The following is a 16,410-nucleotide window of genomic DNA, read 5'->3' as shown; positions in this document are numbered from 1 at the left end:
ACACATAATTCAAGGTATTAGCTCCTTTATAATACTGAACTTGGAAGCAGAGTATCCAGTATTTAAAATGCAGTTTTCACAAAGGCCTAAAACACTAGCATTATGTAATAATATCTTTCTTTGACAGTGCTGTGTCCTGCCAATGAATTACGGCTAGATTCCACAGGAGTCATATTGAGCCCTGGATATCCTGACAGTTACCCAAATCTTCAAATGTGTGCCTGGAGCATTTCAGTAGAAAAGGGATATAATATCAGCATGTTTGTAGAATTCTTCCAGACAGAAAAGGAATTTGATGTTCTTCAGGTGTATGATGGTAACCATGGGTTATATTTACTGGATATTCATAAATTCAGTCCAAATGCTCTATTTATCCATGCAGACCTTCCTTCAATATAAGCAACCACTTTTATGGTTTTATATTGTATTTTTAGAGTATCAACATCAACTTTATTTGTATACCATATGAAAATTGTAGTTAACTTGGTTATTTTATAAATTGTAGATTCTTCAGCTATGAAATTAGAATGTTTAAATTATGTTTTTAAGTTATTGTTGATAAGGTAGATTGGTTGTAGAACAATTTCACTATATTTTATACTATTCTAAAGTTATAAAATACTAAAGATAAATTGAGACATAATTATTCAGTTGTATCTAAATTATATTATTTTCTTTCTGAAGGACCAAATATTCAAAGTCCAGTGCTTATTTCCCTCAGTGGAGATTATTCATCTGCTTTTAACATAACAAGTAATGGTCATGAAGTTTTTCTTCAGTGGTCAGCAGATCATGGCAATAACAAAAAAGGCTTTCGGATAAGATATATAGGTATGTGATGCTTATAAATACAGTACAGATCTCACCTGCATCCTCAGTATGGTTGTGATTAAAAAGCAAAGACACAGACATTATTCAGCTAGACATGAATTTAAATCACAGTTCCTCTGTCGATGTTTCTTGAGCAATTTATGTAACCTCTCGGTCTCAGTTTCCTCATTATAATGCTAATAATTCTGCAACTTGGTCATATGATTTTTTAAAAGATTAAAAGAATTTAGGGTATCTATAACCTTTGTAAGTTAGTTATCAAACTGATTTTTTAAATTTTTCTTATTAGTTTCAAGTACACAGTACCTTGATTAGACATTTATATAGTTTATGAAACAATCCTCCTATTTGCTCTTTCTCTCCTCTGGCTCTCCACCTGGCCATTACATTAATGCTGACTGCTCCCCATCCCTGCGACAATCTACTAATTGTATTGCTAATTTGTACTTTTTTAACCCTTCGCCTCTTTCTCCCAGCCCCCCAACCTCCTCCCTGGCCATCACCAAATTGTCTCCTGTATTTGTGATACTGTTTTTGATTAGTTTTCTTTTATTTATTCCTTAGAATCCTCATGTAAATGAAATCATATGGTATTTATCTTTCTCTGTCTTACTTATTTTACTCACCATAATAACGTCTAAACCCATCCATGTCATTGCTAATGGTAGGATTTCCTTTCTTTTCTTTTCTGATGGCTGAGTAATATTCCATCATATATATGAACCATAACTTCTTTATCCAGTTATCTATTGATGGACATTGAGGTTACTTCCATATCTTGGCTATTGTAAATTGTGCTGCCTTGAACATAGGGACGCATAGATCTTTATCAATTATTGTTTTGGTTCTTTGGATAAATACCCAGAAGTACAATTCCTGGGTCAAAAGTATATCCATTTTTAATTTGTTGAGAAACCTCCAGACTGTTTTCGATAGTGCTGTACCAATTTGCAATCCCACCAACATTGTATGACGGTTCCCTTTCCTCCACATCCTCGCCGACACTTGTTCTTTGATTTATTGATGATAGCCATTCTGACAGGTGTGAGATAATATTCCATTGTGATTTTAATTTACATTACTCTAATGATTAGTGACCTTGGGCATCTTTTCATATGTCTATTGGTCATCTCTATGTCTTTTTTGGAGAAATATCTGTTCAGGTCTTCTGCCCATTTTTTAATTGGATTGTTTGTTTCCTTGTTGAGTTGTGTGAATTCTTTATGTATTTTGGATAGTTACCACTTATCAGATGTATCATAAGCAAATACCTTCTCCATTCAGTCGATTCTCTTTTTGTTTTGACGATGATTTTGTTTGCTGTGCAAAAACTTTTTAATTTGATGTAGTCCCATTTGTTTAATTTTTCTTTTATTTCCTTTGCTTTCCTTTCCTTTCTGGACATATCGGAGATATGTCCAGAAAGAAATTACTAGTAGCAGTATTAGAGAGAGTACTGCCTATGTTTTCTTCTAGAAGTTTATAGTTCCAGGTTTTACACTTTTTTGTATATACCTGTCCAATTTTCCCAGTACCATTTATTGAAGAGGCTGTCTTTACCCCATTGTATATTCTTGCCTCCTTTGTTATAGACTAAATGACCATATAAGCAAGGATTTATTTGGGGGCTCTCTTTTCTGTCCCATCTATCTATGTGTCTGTTTTTATGTCAGTACCATGCTGTTTTAATTACTGTAGCCTTGTAGTATAGTTTGATATCAAGAAGTGTGATACCTCCAGCTTTGTTCTTCTTTCTCAGGATCACTGTGGCTGTTCAGGGTCTTTTATGGTTCCATAAAACTTTTAAGATTATTTGTTCTAGCTTTCTGAAAAATGTGTTGGTATTTTGATAGGGATTGCATTGAGTCTATTAATTGCTTTGGCTAGTATGGCCATTTTAACGAAGTTTATTCTTCCTGTCCATAGACATGGTATATGCTTCCATTTATTTGTATCTTTTTCGATTTCTTTTTTCAATGATATAATTTTCAGAGAACAAGTCTTTTACCATCTTGGTTAATTTGAATCCCAAGTGTTTCATTTTATTGTTTTTGATACTATTGTTAATGAGATTGGTTTCTTAATTTCTCTTTCCAAAGTTCATTGTTGGTGTATAAAAATGCCACTTACTTCTAAATATTAATTGTGTATATTGCTACTTTGCGGAATTCATTGATCAGTTTTTTGGTGGAATCTTTAGGGTTCTCTTTATATAGTATATCATGTCTACTGCAAATAACGTTTTACTTCTTTCTTCCATTTTGAATACCTTTTATTTCTCTTTCTTGTCTTATTGCTGGGGCTAAGACTTCCAATACAATGTCGAAGAGGAGTGGTGGAAGTGGGCATCCTTGTCTTGTTCCTTATCTTAAGGAAAACACTTTTGGCCTTTCCCCCTTGAGTATGATGCTAGCTGTAGGTTTGTCATATATGACTTTCATTATGTTGAGGTAAGTTCCCTCTGATCCCACTTTGCTGAGAGTTTTTATGAAAAATAGATGCTGGATTTTATCAAATGCTTTTTCTGCATCTATTGGTATGATCATATGATTTTTATTGTTCGATTTGTTAATGCGGTATATTACATTAATTGATTTGTGGATATTATAGCAGCCTTACATCCCAGGAATAAATCCAACTTGATCATGGTGTTTGTATTTCTAATGTATTGCTGAATCTGGTTTGCTAATATTTTGTTGAGGATTTTTACATCAACATTCATAAGAGATATTGGCCTATAGTTTTCTTTTTTTATAATGTCTTTGTCTGGTTTTGGAATCAAGGTAACGATATTCTCATAAAAGGAGTTAGGGTACCTTCCTTCTTTTCGAAATTTTGGAATAGTTTGAGAAGAATAGGTGATAATTTTTTTTTTTTTGACTATTTGGTAAAATTCACCTATGAAGCCATCTGGTCCAAGACTTTTGTTTTTTGAGAGGTTTTTGATTCCTGATTCTATTCATTGGTGGTAATTGGTTGGTTCAGATTTTCTGTTTCTTCTTGACTCAGTCTTGGGAGATTATTTTTAAGAAAGTATCCATTTCTTCCAGATTGTCCAATTTGTCGGTGTATAATTGCTTGTACCATTTTCTTACCATCCTTTGTATCTCAGTGGAGTCTGTATATAGTTCTCCTTTTTCATTTCTGATTTTATTTAATTGGGTCCTCTCCCCTTTTTCCTTGATGACTCTGGTTAAGGGATTGTCATTTTTATTTATCCTTTCAAAGAACCAGCTCTTGGGTTCATTAATCTTTTATATTGTTTTTCTAGACTCTATTTCATTTATTTCCACTCTGATCTTTATTATTTCCTTCCTTCTACTTATTTTCAGCTTTGTTTGCTATTCTTTTTCTAGTTCTTTTAAGTGTAAGGTTAGGTTGTTTATTTGAGCTTTTTCTTGTTTCTTGAAATAGGTCTGTATTGCTATGAATTTTCCCTTAGAACTACTTTTGCTGTGTCCAATAGATTTTTGAGTCATTGTGTTTTCATTTTCATTTGTCTCTAGGTATCTTTTGATTTATTCCACAATCTCGTTATTAACCCATTTGTTTAGTAGCAAGTTATTTAGCCTCCATGTGTTTGTGTATTTTCCAGTTTTTTTTTTCTTGTAGTCAATTTCTAGTTTCATACCCTTGTGATCAGAGGAGACAGTTAATATGATTTCAATCTTCTTAAGTTTATGGAGACTTGTTTTGTGTCCTAACATGGGTCTGTCCTGGAAAATGTTCTATGTGTGATTGAGGAGAATGTATATTTTGCTGCTTTCAAGTGAAATGCTCTGAAAATATATATTAGATCTGCCTGGTCTAGTGTGTCTTTGAGGTACATTGTTTCCTTGTAGATTTTCTGTCTGGAATATCTGTCCATTGGTGTCAATGGCGTGGTACAGTCCCCTACTATGAGTGTATTACTGTTGATCTCTCCCTTTATGTTAGTCAATAATTACTTTATGTATGTAGGTGCATATTTGTTTACTAAGGCTATGTCCTCTTGTACTGATACTTTTATTATTATGGAAATCCCTTTGTTTCAAAGACACAATAGGCTTTAGTTTTAAAGTCTATTTTGTCTGATATAACTATTGCTACCCCAGCTTCTTTTTCATTTCCATTTGCATGAAATATCATTCCCCATCTCTCTACTTTCAATCTGTATCATTTGATCTGAAGTGAATCTCTTGTAGACAGAATATGCATGGGTCTCATTTTCATATCTATTCAACTACCCTGTGTCTTTTAATTGTATCATTTAATCCATTTTCATAGAAGGTGATTATTGATAGGTACATAGTTTCTGCTAATTTATTATTCATGTTTATTTTTTCCCCCCTTCACTTCTTTACAGAAGTCCCTTTAACATTTCTTGTAATACTGGCTTGTTGGTGATGAATTCCTTATCTTTTCCCTGTCTGGGAAACTCTTAACTCATCTATTTTAATTGAAAGGACTTGCTGAGTAGAGCATTTGTGGTTGTAGATCCTTGTTTTTCATAACTTTTAATATTTCTTGCCAATCCCTTCTGGCCTTCAAAGTTTCTGTTGAAAAATCAGCAGATATTCTTATGGGGGTACCCTTGTAAGTAACTAACTGTCTTTCTCTTGCGACTTGTAAGATTCTTTCTTTGTCTTTGATCTTTGGCATTTTAATTATGATATGTCTTAGTGTGGGTCTGTTTTAATTCGTCATGTTTGGGACTCTGTGCTTCCTGTACTTATATGTCCAATTCCTTTGCCAGGTTAGGGAAGTTTTCTGTCATTATGTCTTCAAATGGATTCTCAGTCCTTTGCTCTCACTCTTCTCCTTCAGTTAATCCTGTAACGCAGATATTGTTATGCTTCATGTTGTCCCATTTTTTATAATTATCCTCATTTTTTATAATTCCTTTTTCATTTTGTCATTCTGATTGGGTGTATTCTGCTACCTTATCTTCCAGTTCACTAAATTGATCTGCTTTGTCCAATCTACTGTCGAATCCTTCTAGCATATTCTTCATTTCAGTTATTATAGTCTTCATTTCTGTCTGGTTCTTTCTTATGGTTTCTATGACCTTTTTTATGCTTACTATCTCTGTGTTGAGGTTCTTGTTGAGCTCATCCATTCTCTCCCTAAGTTCATTAAGCATCCTTTTAACCATTATTTTGAACTCTGTCTATGGTAGGTTTCTTGCCTCCATTTCATTCAGCTTATTTTCTGAGTTTTCTCCTATTGTTTCATTTATGGTATGGTTCTGTGTTTTCTCATTTTATTAAACTTATCTTTTAATGCTTTTTCCCCATATAGATTTGTTTCCCTTGAACTCTTACAAAACATTAATAATGTTGCCCAATTGTGTATATCTAATCTATTTGATAACTCCTTTAAATGACTTAAGATGGTAAAATACTAATTCTCATTGTTATTCATCTCTTTGTGATATTTTTTAAATATATTAAATAATGAAAAATAAAATGAGGAGCACATAATTTAAAGACTTATATTTGTCATCACTGCTTTTTATTGAATAATGTTTAGAAAGATGAGGCCTGAAAATACTTTTTAATACCAAAATGAAATAGCTTTTTCTATATGCCTTTCTGTTTATAAGTTCTACTGATACTGTGTCAATAATTCTCTTGTTGAATAAGTGTGGATAAGTAGTTCTCCATTATATGAAGGTTATATTTCTTTTCTCTGTTGCCATGTCATGTCAGATACCATGGGTATGTATGTGTTCAATAACATAACACTACAAGACCAGTCTTCCTTCTCCTTCTATACAGTGTTCAGAGCACGTCTCCTCAAGCCATCGGTCACTGCTAATCACGTCAACTGAAAATTACTCTCATAAGTATTTGGTAAACAATTCTGAGACAACAATTCTGTCATAGACAAATAAATTTTGAATACCAGTTCTAAAAATATACCCTCAAATTTCATTCATGCAGATAAATTTGCATAACATATAATGTACAAATAAAACAATTGTTGTCTGTTTACTTTGATTTTAAAACCATAAGATGAAACTTTGGTTTTAATTTAATATATTTTGCATATTACATGGTATTGGTAACTTGTCACTAGATTGCATAATAATATCACTAACATTATATTGCTAATATATTTACAAGTTTTAGCCAACAATAGATTTCTGTTAAATTAAAAAATGTTATTAGATCTGCAAAAGAGAAATGTTTTAAAAAATTGAAATATATCATCCATTCATAATTTGTGCCTCGGTCCTTAATATTTTTCATATTTGAATTTATGTTTCTATCATATGAACAATGTAAATATCTTTTTGTTAAAGTTGTACCCAAAGATAACATCTAAAAGTCAGCTCATTAAATTATATTTTTAATGATAACAAAAACTTAAAAATAAACAATTTGAGTTAAGCAATTTTAAGCATTAGATTGACCACATTATAGACGAAATCTTTGTGTTTACATTTATGACATTGGATATCTATATTGTGAAAACACCAGTTACAGCCCCAAGAACAACTTGACATATTGAATATATATTTTTTCTTCAGAAGCGACAGGTTATGACATATATATTCGAAGTTTAATCTATTTTCTACAATTTACCCCTAAAGTCTCATTTTTCTCAGATGAATACATTAAAGTTTCAAAGGGTAAACGGATCCTGCCAGGCTGAATAGTTTCTAAAGTACATATATATGAAAAAGCCATTTGACATTATCTTTTGACATTTCAGACTTCAGGAGATTAAAAAAGTTTTATTTTATTGGCATTTTTTATCACCATATGTAAGCATTCTTGACAGCATGGAAACTCTTTGCTAGCTGGGAGAGAGGATCATAGAATATGGGGGATCTTTTTTAGACATCAAGCAAAATTAAATCATGATCTAACATGATATAGGTGCCTGGAGATAACTTCAAAGTGACATGTAAACAACATGCTCTGAAATATTCCTACCAAGGCTGTGGCATTTAGGCCCTTTTAAAGACAGGCAATATAGCTTCCAAAATTGTCTGAATTATTTGTAGGGCTGTTAGACCTCCAGGATGTTAAGAAAGTATAATATATTTTAACTCAAAACACGGACTTGGTGACAATAAGAATTAAAAGAAGAAAGCCCAGAGATAATTATATCTCATAAAAGTCATTTCACTAGATTGTCAAAATGATAGAAAATAACATGATGTTTCTATGAAGTAAAATAGATGGCCTGTTTTTAAGTCCTGATGTTCACTTACAGATTTTTATAATTCTGAGTTGTAAAGAATTAAGATGGCCTATTTTTTAAGTACTGGTGTTCACTTACAGGTTTTTATAATTCTAAGTTGTAAAGAATTGCTGATTCATTAATTATACAGTGATTATTTTTTTTCTTTTGAAAAGCTTTCTACTGTAGTACCCCAGAATCCCCACCTCATGGATACATTATCAGTCAGACAGGTGGACAGCTTAATAGTGTGGTCCGCTGGGCCTGTGATCGAGGATTTCGACTTGTTGGTAAAAGCAGCGCTGTGTGCAGAAAGTCTTCCTATGGGTACCATGCATGGGATGCGCCGGTCCCTGCTTGTCAAGGTACAGTATATTATTCAAAAAAGGATAAAAACATTACTATTAATCCTTTTTCACTTTTTCTTTTGGATCACTGAAATTTCTAAAAATATAAATATTTAGAAGCTTATTATAGATGCCGCTCATGAAAATAATGCTTAAAAACACAGAATGATATATTTGAGAACGAGACACATTGTTCTGAACTCTTCATTTGTTGTTATGTGCTCTATGATTTCATCCATACACACACACACACACACACACACACACACGCGCACACACACACACACATATATATATACATATATACTCTTCTTGTACATCTATCATTTCAGTTACTTTGTTATCAGAAAGCGATTGACCCAGAGCTGGATATTGTGTTAGCGTGGAGTCTGCAAAAAGAATAGAGAGGATAAGAGTTCACTAAAGACTTTCACTCTGAATATGCAAAAATATGCAATCAAAGCAACAAATTTAAAAGAGGAAAATATAGCTAGCAGTCATGTTATTTTTTCTTTACTGTTTAGCCAACTCAACATGAATATGTCTTATGTTTTCATTTATATTTTGTTAAAAATCAAGGCACTGTCTAAGCATTATATCCTGCTATAGCAAGCATATGGACAAGCTACTTAATAAATGGTACACTTTACAGCTTTAGACTAGGACTTCTTTTTAAAAAGTTGTTGAGTCTCGTAGCTAGGTATAATCACAAAGATAAGTTCAGCATCAGTTACACAAGAAAATCAGTGTCTTAGACTTAGAAAAATTTCAAATATTTAACATCATGCTTTTGTCAATATGAAATTAAATTTATATTTGATTTATTCTACCCAGAATGCAGAGGTATATAAACTACAAACTCTCACATTAAAAAAAAAAAAATGCAGAACACTCTCAGTTAATAAATAATGGGTTTTACCTATAATTTACTTAATGGGGACAATTTTCATAAAACAAATAAAATATGAAATAGAACAATTAAAATGTAAAATTAACAGCAAATTAAAATGAGCATGGAATAGCTATTACCTGACATCTGAAATAGCTTCTTTTACCTATTAAACTGCAATTTCTAATTCATGAAAAGATAGTTCTCATAGGCATGCATAAATGAGAAATGAAAGAACTATTGTTTCCTTGTACTATTGATGCAGGAAACTAACCACTTATTAGAATTCTGGAAAGTATAATCTTACAAAGTTAACAAACACTGAAGTCGGTGGTTTCATATAAAATAGATATATTTTAATAAACTGTCAAAACATCTGCTTTCCTTTGACCAATGAATACCAACATTATTTACAAATTCTTAATATTAACTAATTTTCCAGAACTAATTTCGGAAAGAATCTTTGATCTCATAATTTCAGAATCATGGGAATTATATATAGATATAGATATAGATATAGATATAGATATATATAATTGTCTCTAAATCATATATTTTAAATAAACACTAAAATGCTCTGAACTTTGAATTATTACATTTAGTTATACAAGAATTGTTTATATACATTTAATACAGATAATAATCTTTAAGAAACCTTTAGAGAAAATAATTAACTTTTGGTTAAAATATATTCTGAACTGTCTGAAAGTTTGAAATTGTTTTGTTGAGTCAGCTACATAATTTCATTTTTTTGTATATGACATTTATATATGGAGTTATGTTTTTCATTGCTCTTGATTTAAAATTTTTCACAATTAGAATAGATAAATTGAAATGCTGTTTAAAAAAGATATTTGGCATAGCAAAATGATAAAATATTTGTAATTCAAGGGTTCATTTTCAAAATTGATATTTTATTATCATTGAACAATTTTAAAAGATTATTTTCTAATAGTTTGTTTTATGTGACCTATCTGTTTTTGAATACAGATAATAAAAATATAATGGTTAAATGTCATTGGGAAGAGCTATTCTCAGAATGCAAATTTTATTTTGTTCCAAATTTGTTTTACATTCTTCATCTTTATTCTTCTCTCTTCTGTCTCCTTATGTATATATATTTACTTGATCTATGATTACACAAAGTGAACACAGTTAAGGATAGAAAATTTAATCTACTGTCTCTATTTGGGTTTGGCTTTCTGTTTTATTTCTTTGTCTACACATCATATAGCCATCCATTGATTCCTACAACAGTAATTGAACCATTTTCATCTAACTATACAGTATTATGTAGAAACTATTGTTTTGTAATCCCCGCCTCATTTTTAATTTGTGCTTTTTAAAAATGTTCTGTAGAGAAGCCTCTTTGACAACCACTCAATGATGATGGTTCTGAACTTGGTTTGTTTTCTTTTTTTAGCTGAAAAGTTAAATTGTAAGCTATCCACAGGCACAGCTGTTGTTCTATCATTTTAGTATTTTGTCTTTTTTTTGAGTTCTAAAATATAACCATTTTATACTAACCAGATATATGGAACCTGTACTATTTAACCTATATTCTCTTTTTAATTTGCTCTAAGTTCAACCTGTACTATAACAATGTACAATTAATTTTTAAAAGATCGGTTAATATGCAATTTTTGGTTTTGAAATTCCTAGAAGTCCTAAGTGGAAATATAAACATTTCTTTAACAGATATTAGGAAACTATTCACATTTGTAACACTGTTTTAGCGGTTCTGTAATTAGGTAGCAGTGATAATAACATAATTATATGAGATTACTTAAGTAATTTATTAAGTCAGTGTTACTGCTTTTCTGTTCATAATTTGCAGCTTATCAAATTACAAAATATCAAACTATTCACCAGTAAGGAATCTCCCACTCGGTTTTGAGAATTTTATATAGATTTCAGTAAGATGTTTTCACTTTATAGTCAATTCACATGGATTAATTAAATTTAAACACCTTACTGTTGGATTTATAAGAGAAGTAGAAACAATTTTAGGTTGAAATGGGAGGTAAGTAAAAGGAACACAGTACCTGTAAATATTCAAATTCGTGGGTCTTACCTATCATTTATTTATGTCATATTTCTCTGTCCTTTATTTCTTTTTATATGAGAAAAATATAGTTACCAGTCTGAAGTATTTTTGTTAAACCTGTAAGACTATATATTTCAGAATTCAGAAATTTTCTGATTTTTTAGAGGTAATAGAGTACTTATACCTGGTATTCACATAATAACTCCAGCTGATTCTGGGGCAACACCCATATTTAAATACACTCATCTTTTTGCTGCAGAGATATGTTTAAATTTTTACACGTATGAATATGACATAAAAGATAGAAATAATTTCACAAATCGTATTCTTTGGACACGTGTTTTTTTCTTTCTTTTGGAAATATGAATTGTGTATTTATAGAGCAAAGATGGAAAACAATCAGGAGATTTCTGTATAGTCATTTGAATTTATAAAATGAAAATATATACAATAAACTAAAAATTTACTATAATTATTACATTATGAAAAACCTACTTTTCACCTAAATCAGATTTATTATAGATAAAAACCAACACATCTAACATATCGATGAAATGCAAGAAATCCAAACTAGGTTTTAAGATAACAAGTCTTGGCCTTATGTTTATTAAACATGTCATGCGTATGATATTCCATGGATGGTGTCCAAGTGTATAGAATTTTGCTGGACCTAAAACAAAGCAATATCCAGCTTCTAGGTAAAATAAATGTTTGTTTTATTCTTGGCCAAACTTCTGATAAGTATTGGTCACCACTGCCTTTATAATCTTTAATGATTAGCTGTCAACTTGAATTGACCAAACTTGCTATGTGGCAGTTCAGTCATAGGTTAACACTACACACACTCTTTATATACCTAACTTGTATTCTCATATAATCTATATAAATGCAGATAACCATCACATGCTTGACAAGAAACTAAGTAGGAAACCAGAAATAAAGCATACTAATGTATGGATTCACCAATTAAAAAACACACTCAATAGGAGCCGGAAATAAATTATTTAAAAAGTTATGGTTCAGAAAAGCATTTTTAAGAGGTATTCTAAAAGTTTTTCATAGGAATTAATAAAATCCCAAGTAGTTTTACATGCTTTACAGTTTAAGAGACATATCTAAGAAATTAAGTATTTTTCTATTTCTCTGATTTTGTATGTATGTATTTATCCTAGCAATTTCCTGTGGGATACCTAAAGCTCCAACGAATGGAGGAATACTTACAACAGACTACTTGGTAGGAACACGAGTTACCTATTTTTGTCATGATGGATATAGATTGTCCTCTAAGGAACTGACCACTGCCGTATGCCAGTCCGATGGGACTTGGAGCAATCATAACAAGACTCCTCGCTGTGTTGGTACGTGTATTATGAAAATTTCATCACTTGTGTTTATATTAGCATCTTATATGATTTGAAATTTTATGTGTTGTTTAAATTTTAGAACTAATTCCTGAAAGGAAATGTGTGATAGAATATAACTCTGATAAAATATTTGGTAGCAAAAGGATTAGAAAATGTTGATTTAAAGAAAACCTTTGATATTTCTCTATATTTCAATTATTTTTTTCTTATTTAGTACTACCATTTTAACTTAGCTGTGATTTCATTTAAATGAGGATTGTTAAATTATTTGCAGTCTTAACATAGATGTCTAATAATGCTTTTGCTTATCTTGCGTTGAGCAAGTTTTGAATAAGCCAAATTTGTATCACAACTCTTGCATAAAAAGACCATTCTTGTAAAACAAATTTTCCCAAAATATAGTTCTTCCAAAACATCTAAATAAATAAGAGAGTATATCATTTCCATATCTTGCCTGTTGTGACTAATGCTGCAATGAACTTGAGAATACACACATCTCTTTGAGATTCTGACTTCCTTTCCTTTGGATACATATCTAGTAGAAGGATTGTTGAATAATATGGTAGTTCTGTATTTAATTTTTTAGAAACATCCATACTGCTGTTTGTATGTATTCTATAATTGCTGTACCATTTCGAATTCTCGCCATCTTGTACAAGGGTTCCCTTTGTCTACATCCTATCAGTTATTCCTCAGTAAAGATGTACAAAGACTAAAATGTGAAATAGCAGTACATGTTCAAGGGACTTCCAGTAGTATCATAGAGCGAGGGAGTAGGTAAAAAAAAAAAAAAAAGATTAATATGTAAAAGAAATAAAAAACAAATGCTAAAGGATCTTGTATGGCACAATAGTGAATGAACTAAGGTGATGTGAAGGATGGAATAGACATGAGATATAATTAAGAGGTAGAATAGACATGATTGACTTATTACCATTTATGTTCTTGGTTTTTGAATAGTTGTTACATGTCCAAGCATCAATTCCTTTACCTTGGAACATGGAAGATGGCGAATTGTGAATGGCTCCCATTATGAATACAAAACCAAGGTAGTTTTCAGCTGTGACCCTGGTTATCATGGACTAGGTCCTGCTTCTATTGAATGTCTTCCTAATGGTACCTGGAGTTGGAGAAATGAAAGACCATATTGCCAAAGTAAGTATACACTCTGCTAAATTTATTTCATAAGCTGTCTTTGGTGATTAAATTGCTTAATCATTTCCTTTTCCAAACACACTAGAGTAGTAATGAGATAATATTATTTAAAAGGTCATTTATTCTTGTTACATTTAAAATTTTTCTAAGTATTTTTTTTAATTAATAAATGCTATAAAAAAAGCATTGGCTTTAGATTTAGAAATTTTGTGTTTTAATGCTAGGTCTATCACCACAACAACTAGATAATGTTTATTGCATACTTACAACTTGCCAAGCACTGCCTTTAGCCCTTTATGAATAAATGAAATGTGTTATCTCATTTATTTCTTAGTTGTCATTTTATAAATTAGTTGATATTTCTATTTTATCAAGAAGGAAACTATATATTAGATCAAATTATTTTCTACAACTCATAGAGCCTATAAATGATGGAGAAGTGGGGTTCAATCCAATTAGTCTGTCTATAACCCCTGGCTTTTAATCACTATGTTATATAATGTTTATTCTTTTTAACTCAAATTTCTTAAACTAGAATTTTACTAAAATGTCTGTCTCATAGTTAATATAGATTTAATTGTATGAAGTGTTAAAAATATCATCTAGAACCTGCTTCACAGAAGGAGCTCAATAAGTATATATTGAATCAAATTGAACATATTAAGTCATGCTATTTCCATGCATTTTTATAGTATAATATAAATGACCACTGTTTAATGTACATAAACTAACTGAATTTAGGATATTCAAATGAAATATCTTTTTAAATTAAATGTATTGGGGTGACATTGGTTAATTAGATTATATACATTTCAAGCATACAGTTCTATAATGCATTATCTGTTTATTTCATTGTGTGTTCACCACCCAAAGTCATGCCTCTATTCATCACCATATATTTAACCCCATTTATTGTTTTCTACTTCCCTCCTCCCCACTTTCCCTCTGGTAACTATTAAACTATAGTCTATGTCCTTGAGTTTTTGTTTGTTTGTCTTGTTTAGTTGTTGCTTTCAGTTTCAAACCCCACGTATGAGTGAAATCATATGTTCTCGACTTACTGAGTCTGAATTATTTCACTTAGTACGATATTTTCAAGATACGCCCATGTTGTCACAAATGACGGCATTTTATCTTACGGCTGAGCAATATTTTTTTATATATGTACCACATCTTCTTTATCCAATCATCTATCAAAGGACACTCTAGTTGTTCCTATGTCTTGGCCACTGTGAATAATGCTGCAGTGACCATAGGGGTACATATGTCTTTATGGATAAATGTTTTCCAATTTGGGGGTAGATATCCAGAAAAGAGATTGCTGGGTCGTATGGTAATTCTATTCTTAATTTTTTGAGGAACCTCCATACCGTTTTCCTTAGTGGCTGCATCAATTTACATTCCCACCAGCAGTGTATGAGGGTTCCTTTTTCCCCACAACCTCTCCAACACTTATTATTACAAGTCTTGATGATAATAGCCATTCTAACAAGTGTGAGGGAATTCAAGAAGTAAAAAGCATAGTTTTGTTACAAGTGCATATTGACTTTTTTAAAAAGCATTTTAACTTTTTTTTGTTTGTTTTGAAGTTATTTCCTGTGGAGAACTACCTACACCTCCAAATGGAAATAAGATTGGAACTCAGACTTCATATGGCTCCACAGCCATATTTACATGCGATTCAGGATTCATGCTTGTGGGCTCTGCTGTACGGGAATGCCTTTCTTCAGGTCTTTGGAGTGGATCTGAAACCAGATGCCTAGGTATAGATTTTTAAATCATTTTAACCAAACTTTTTCCCCTCACTTTGAAAAGAAAGCAGCCCTTTTTCTATAATATGAGATTATAACTTATATTCACTCAGTAAGGATTCTAAAGAAACAAAAAAATATTTAACTTTAAAAGTGTCTCATAGTAGAAAAGCTTTGAAATAGATAACTCTTAATTGACTAGTATTCCAAAGGAGAATCTTATGTCATTAAGGAGAGACATATTTTCTTCCAGGCATGGTGAAAATAAAAAGATGAAAACTAATTGCTGGTAATTATATTCTGCATACTCAGCTGAATTAATTGCTGTAGCAGTTAACTCACTATAAAACATAGTCAATTCTCCTTTCACTTATTTGCTTATGGTAATGACCAAAGAAGAAAAATAATTTCCATACTTAAATGTATTTTTCTTTTTATTTCACAAGATTTAAACATGTATAATGTTACTATTAAAACTTTAAAAATATATTTTTAAACCTGATTTAAAGCAAATAGGATTTTTTGTATTAAAATGTTATTTTAATAATAAAGTTATATGATTTATTTATCTTTTTTCAAAGATTTCAATAATTTATTTACTATTAAGAGAATAATATAATTTCTGCCTTTATTTTTCTCTAAAATGATATCAAGATATGACAGCCAGGATAGAATTAGGTATAATGAAAATTGTTCTAATTATTCACTTGTCTGTTGTGAACAAGGCATAATCTTTTTGTTTAGTAACTTAAAAATTGCTGATCATTATGAACAAGGTATTGCTAAACTTGCAATGTTTTGTCTCTAAAATTTATTCTTTAAGAATATGATCCATGGCAGAAAAGTCTATAAC

General features: G+C 31.0%; 1 protein-coding gene across 6 annotated transcripts in view; it reads left to right on the top strand.

Annotated features, from left to right (window-relative positions):
• Nucleotides 1-16,410, top strand: part of CSMD3 (CUB and Sushi multiple domains 3) — a 989,790-nt gene that overhangs the window by 905,727 nt on the left and 67,653 nt on the right. For all 6 annotated transcript variants that reach the window (XM_016138158.2, XM_036232977.1, XM_016138161.2 and 3 more), the window contains 6 exons: nt 128-316; nt 685-831; nt 8,181-8,369; nt 12,460-12,645; nt 13,612-13,806; nt 15,396-15,569. In XM_016138158.2, coding sequence (XP_015993644.1) covers nt 128-316; nt 685-831; nt 8,181-8,369; nt 12,460-12,645; nt 13,612-13,806; nt 15,396-15,569 — 1,080 coding nt within the window. The remainder of the gene's footprint in view (nt 1-127; nt 317-684; nt 832-8,180; nt 8,370-12,459; nt 12,646-13,611; nt 13,807-15,395; nt 15,570-16,410) is intronic.

Source organism: Rousettus aegyptiacus, unplaced genomic scaffold, assembly GCF_014176215.1.
Source record: "Rousettus aegyptiacus isolate mRouAeg1 unplaced genomic scaffold, mRouAeg1.p scaffold_m13_p_15, whole genome shotgun sequence".
Classification (NCBI taxonomy): Eukaryota; Metazoa; Chordata; class Mammalia; order Chiroptera; family Pteropodidae; genus Rousettus; species Rousettus aegyptiacus.
Note: the sequence above shows the minus strand (reverse complement) of the source record. Positions and strands in the feature narration are given on the sequence as shown.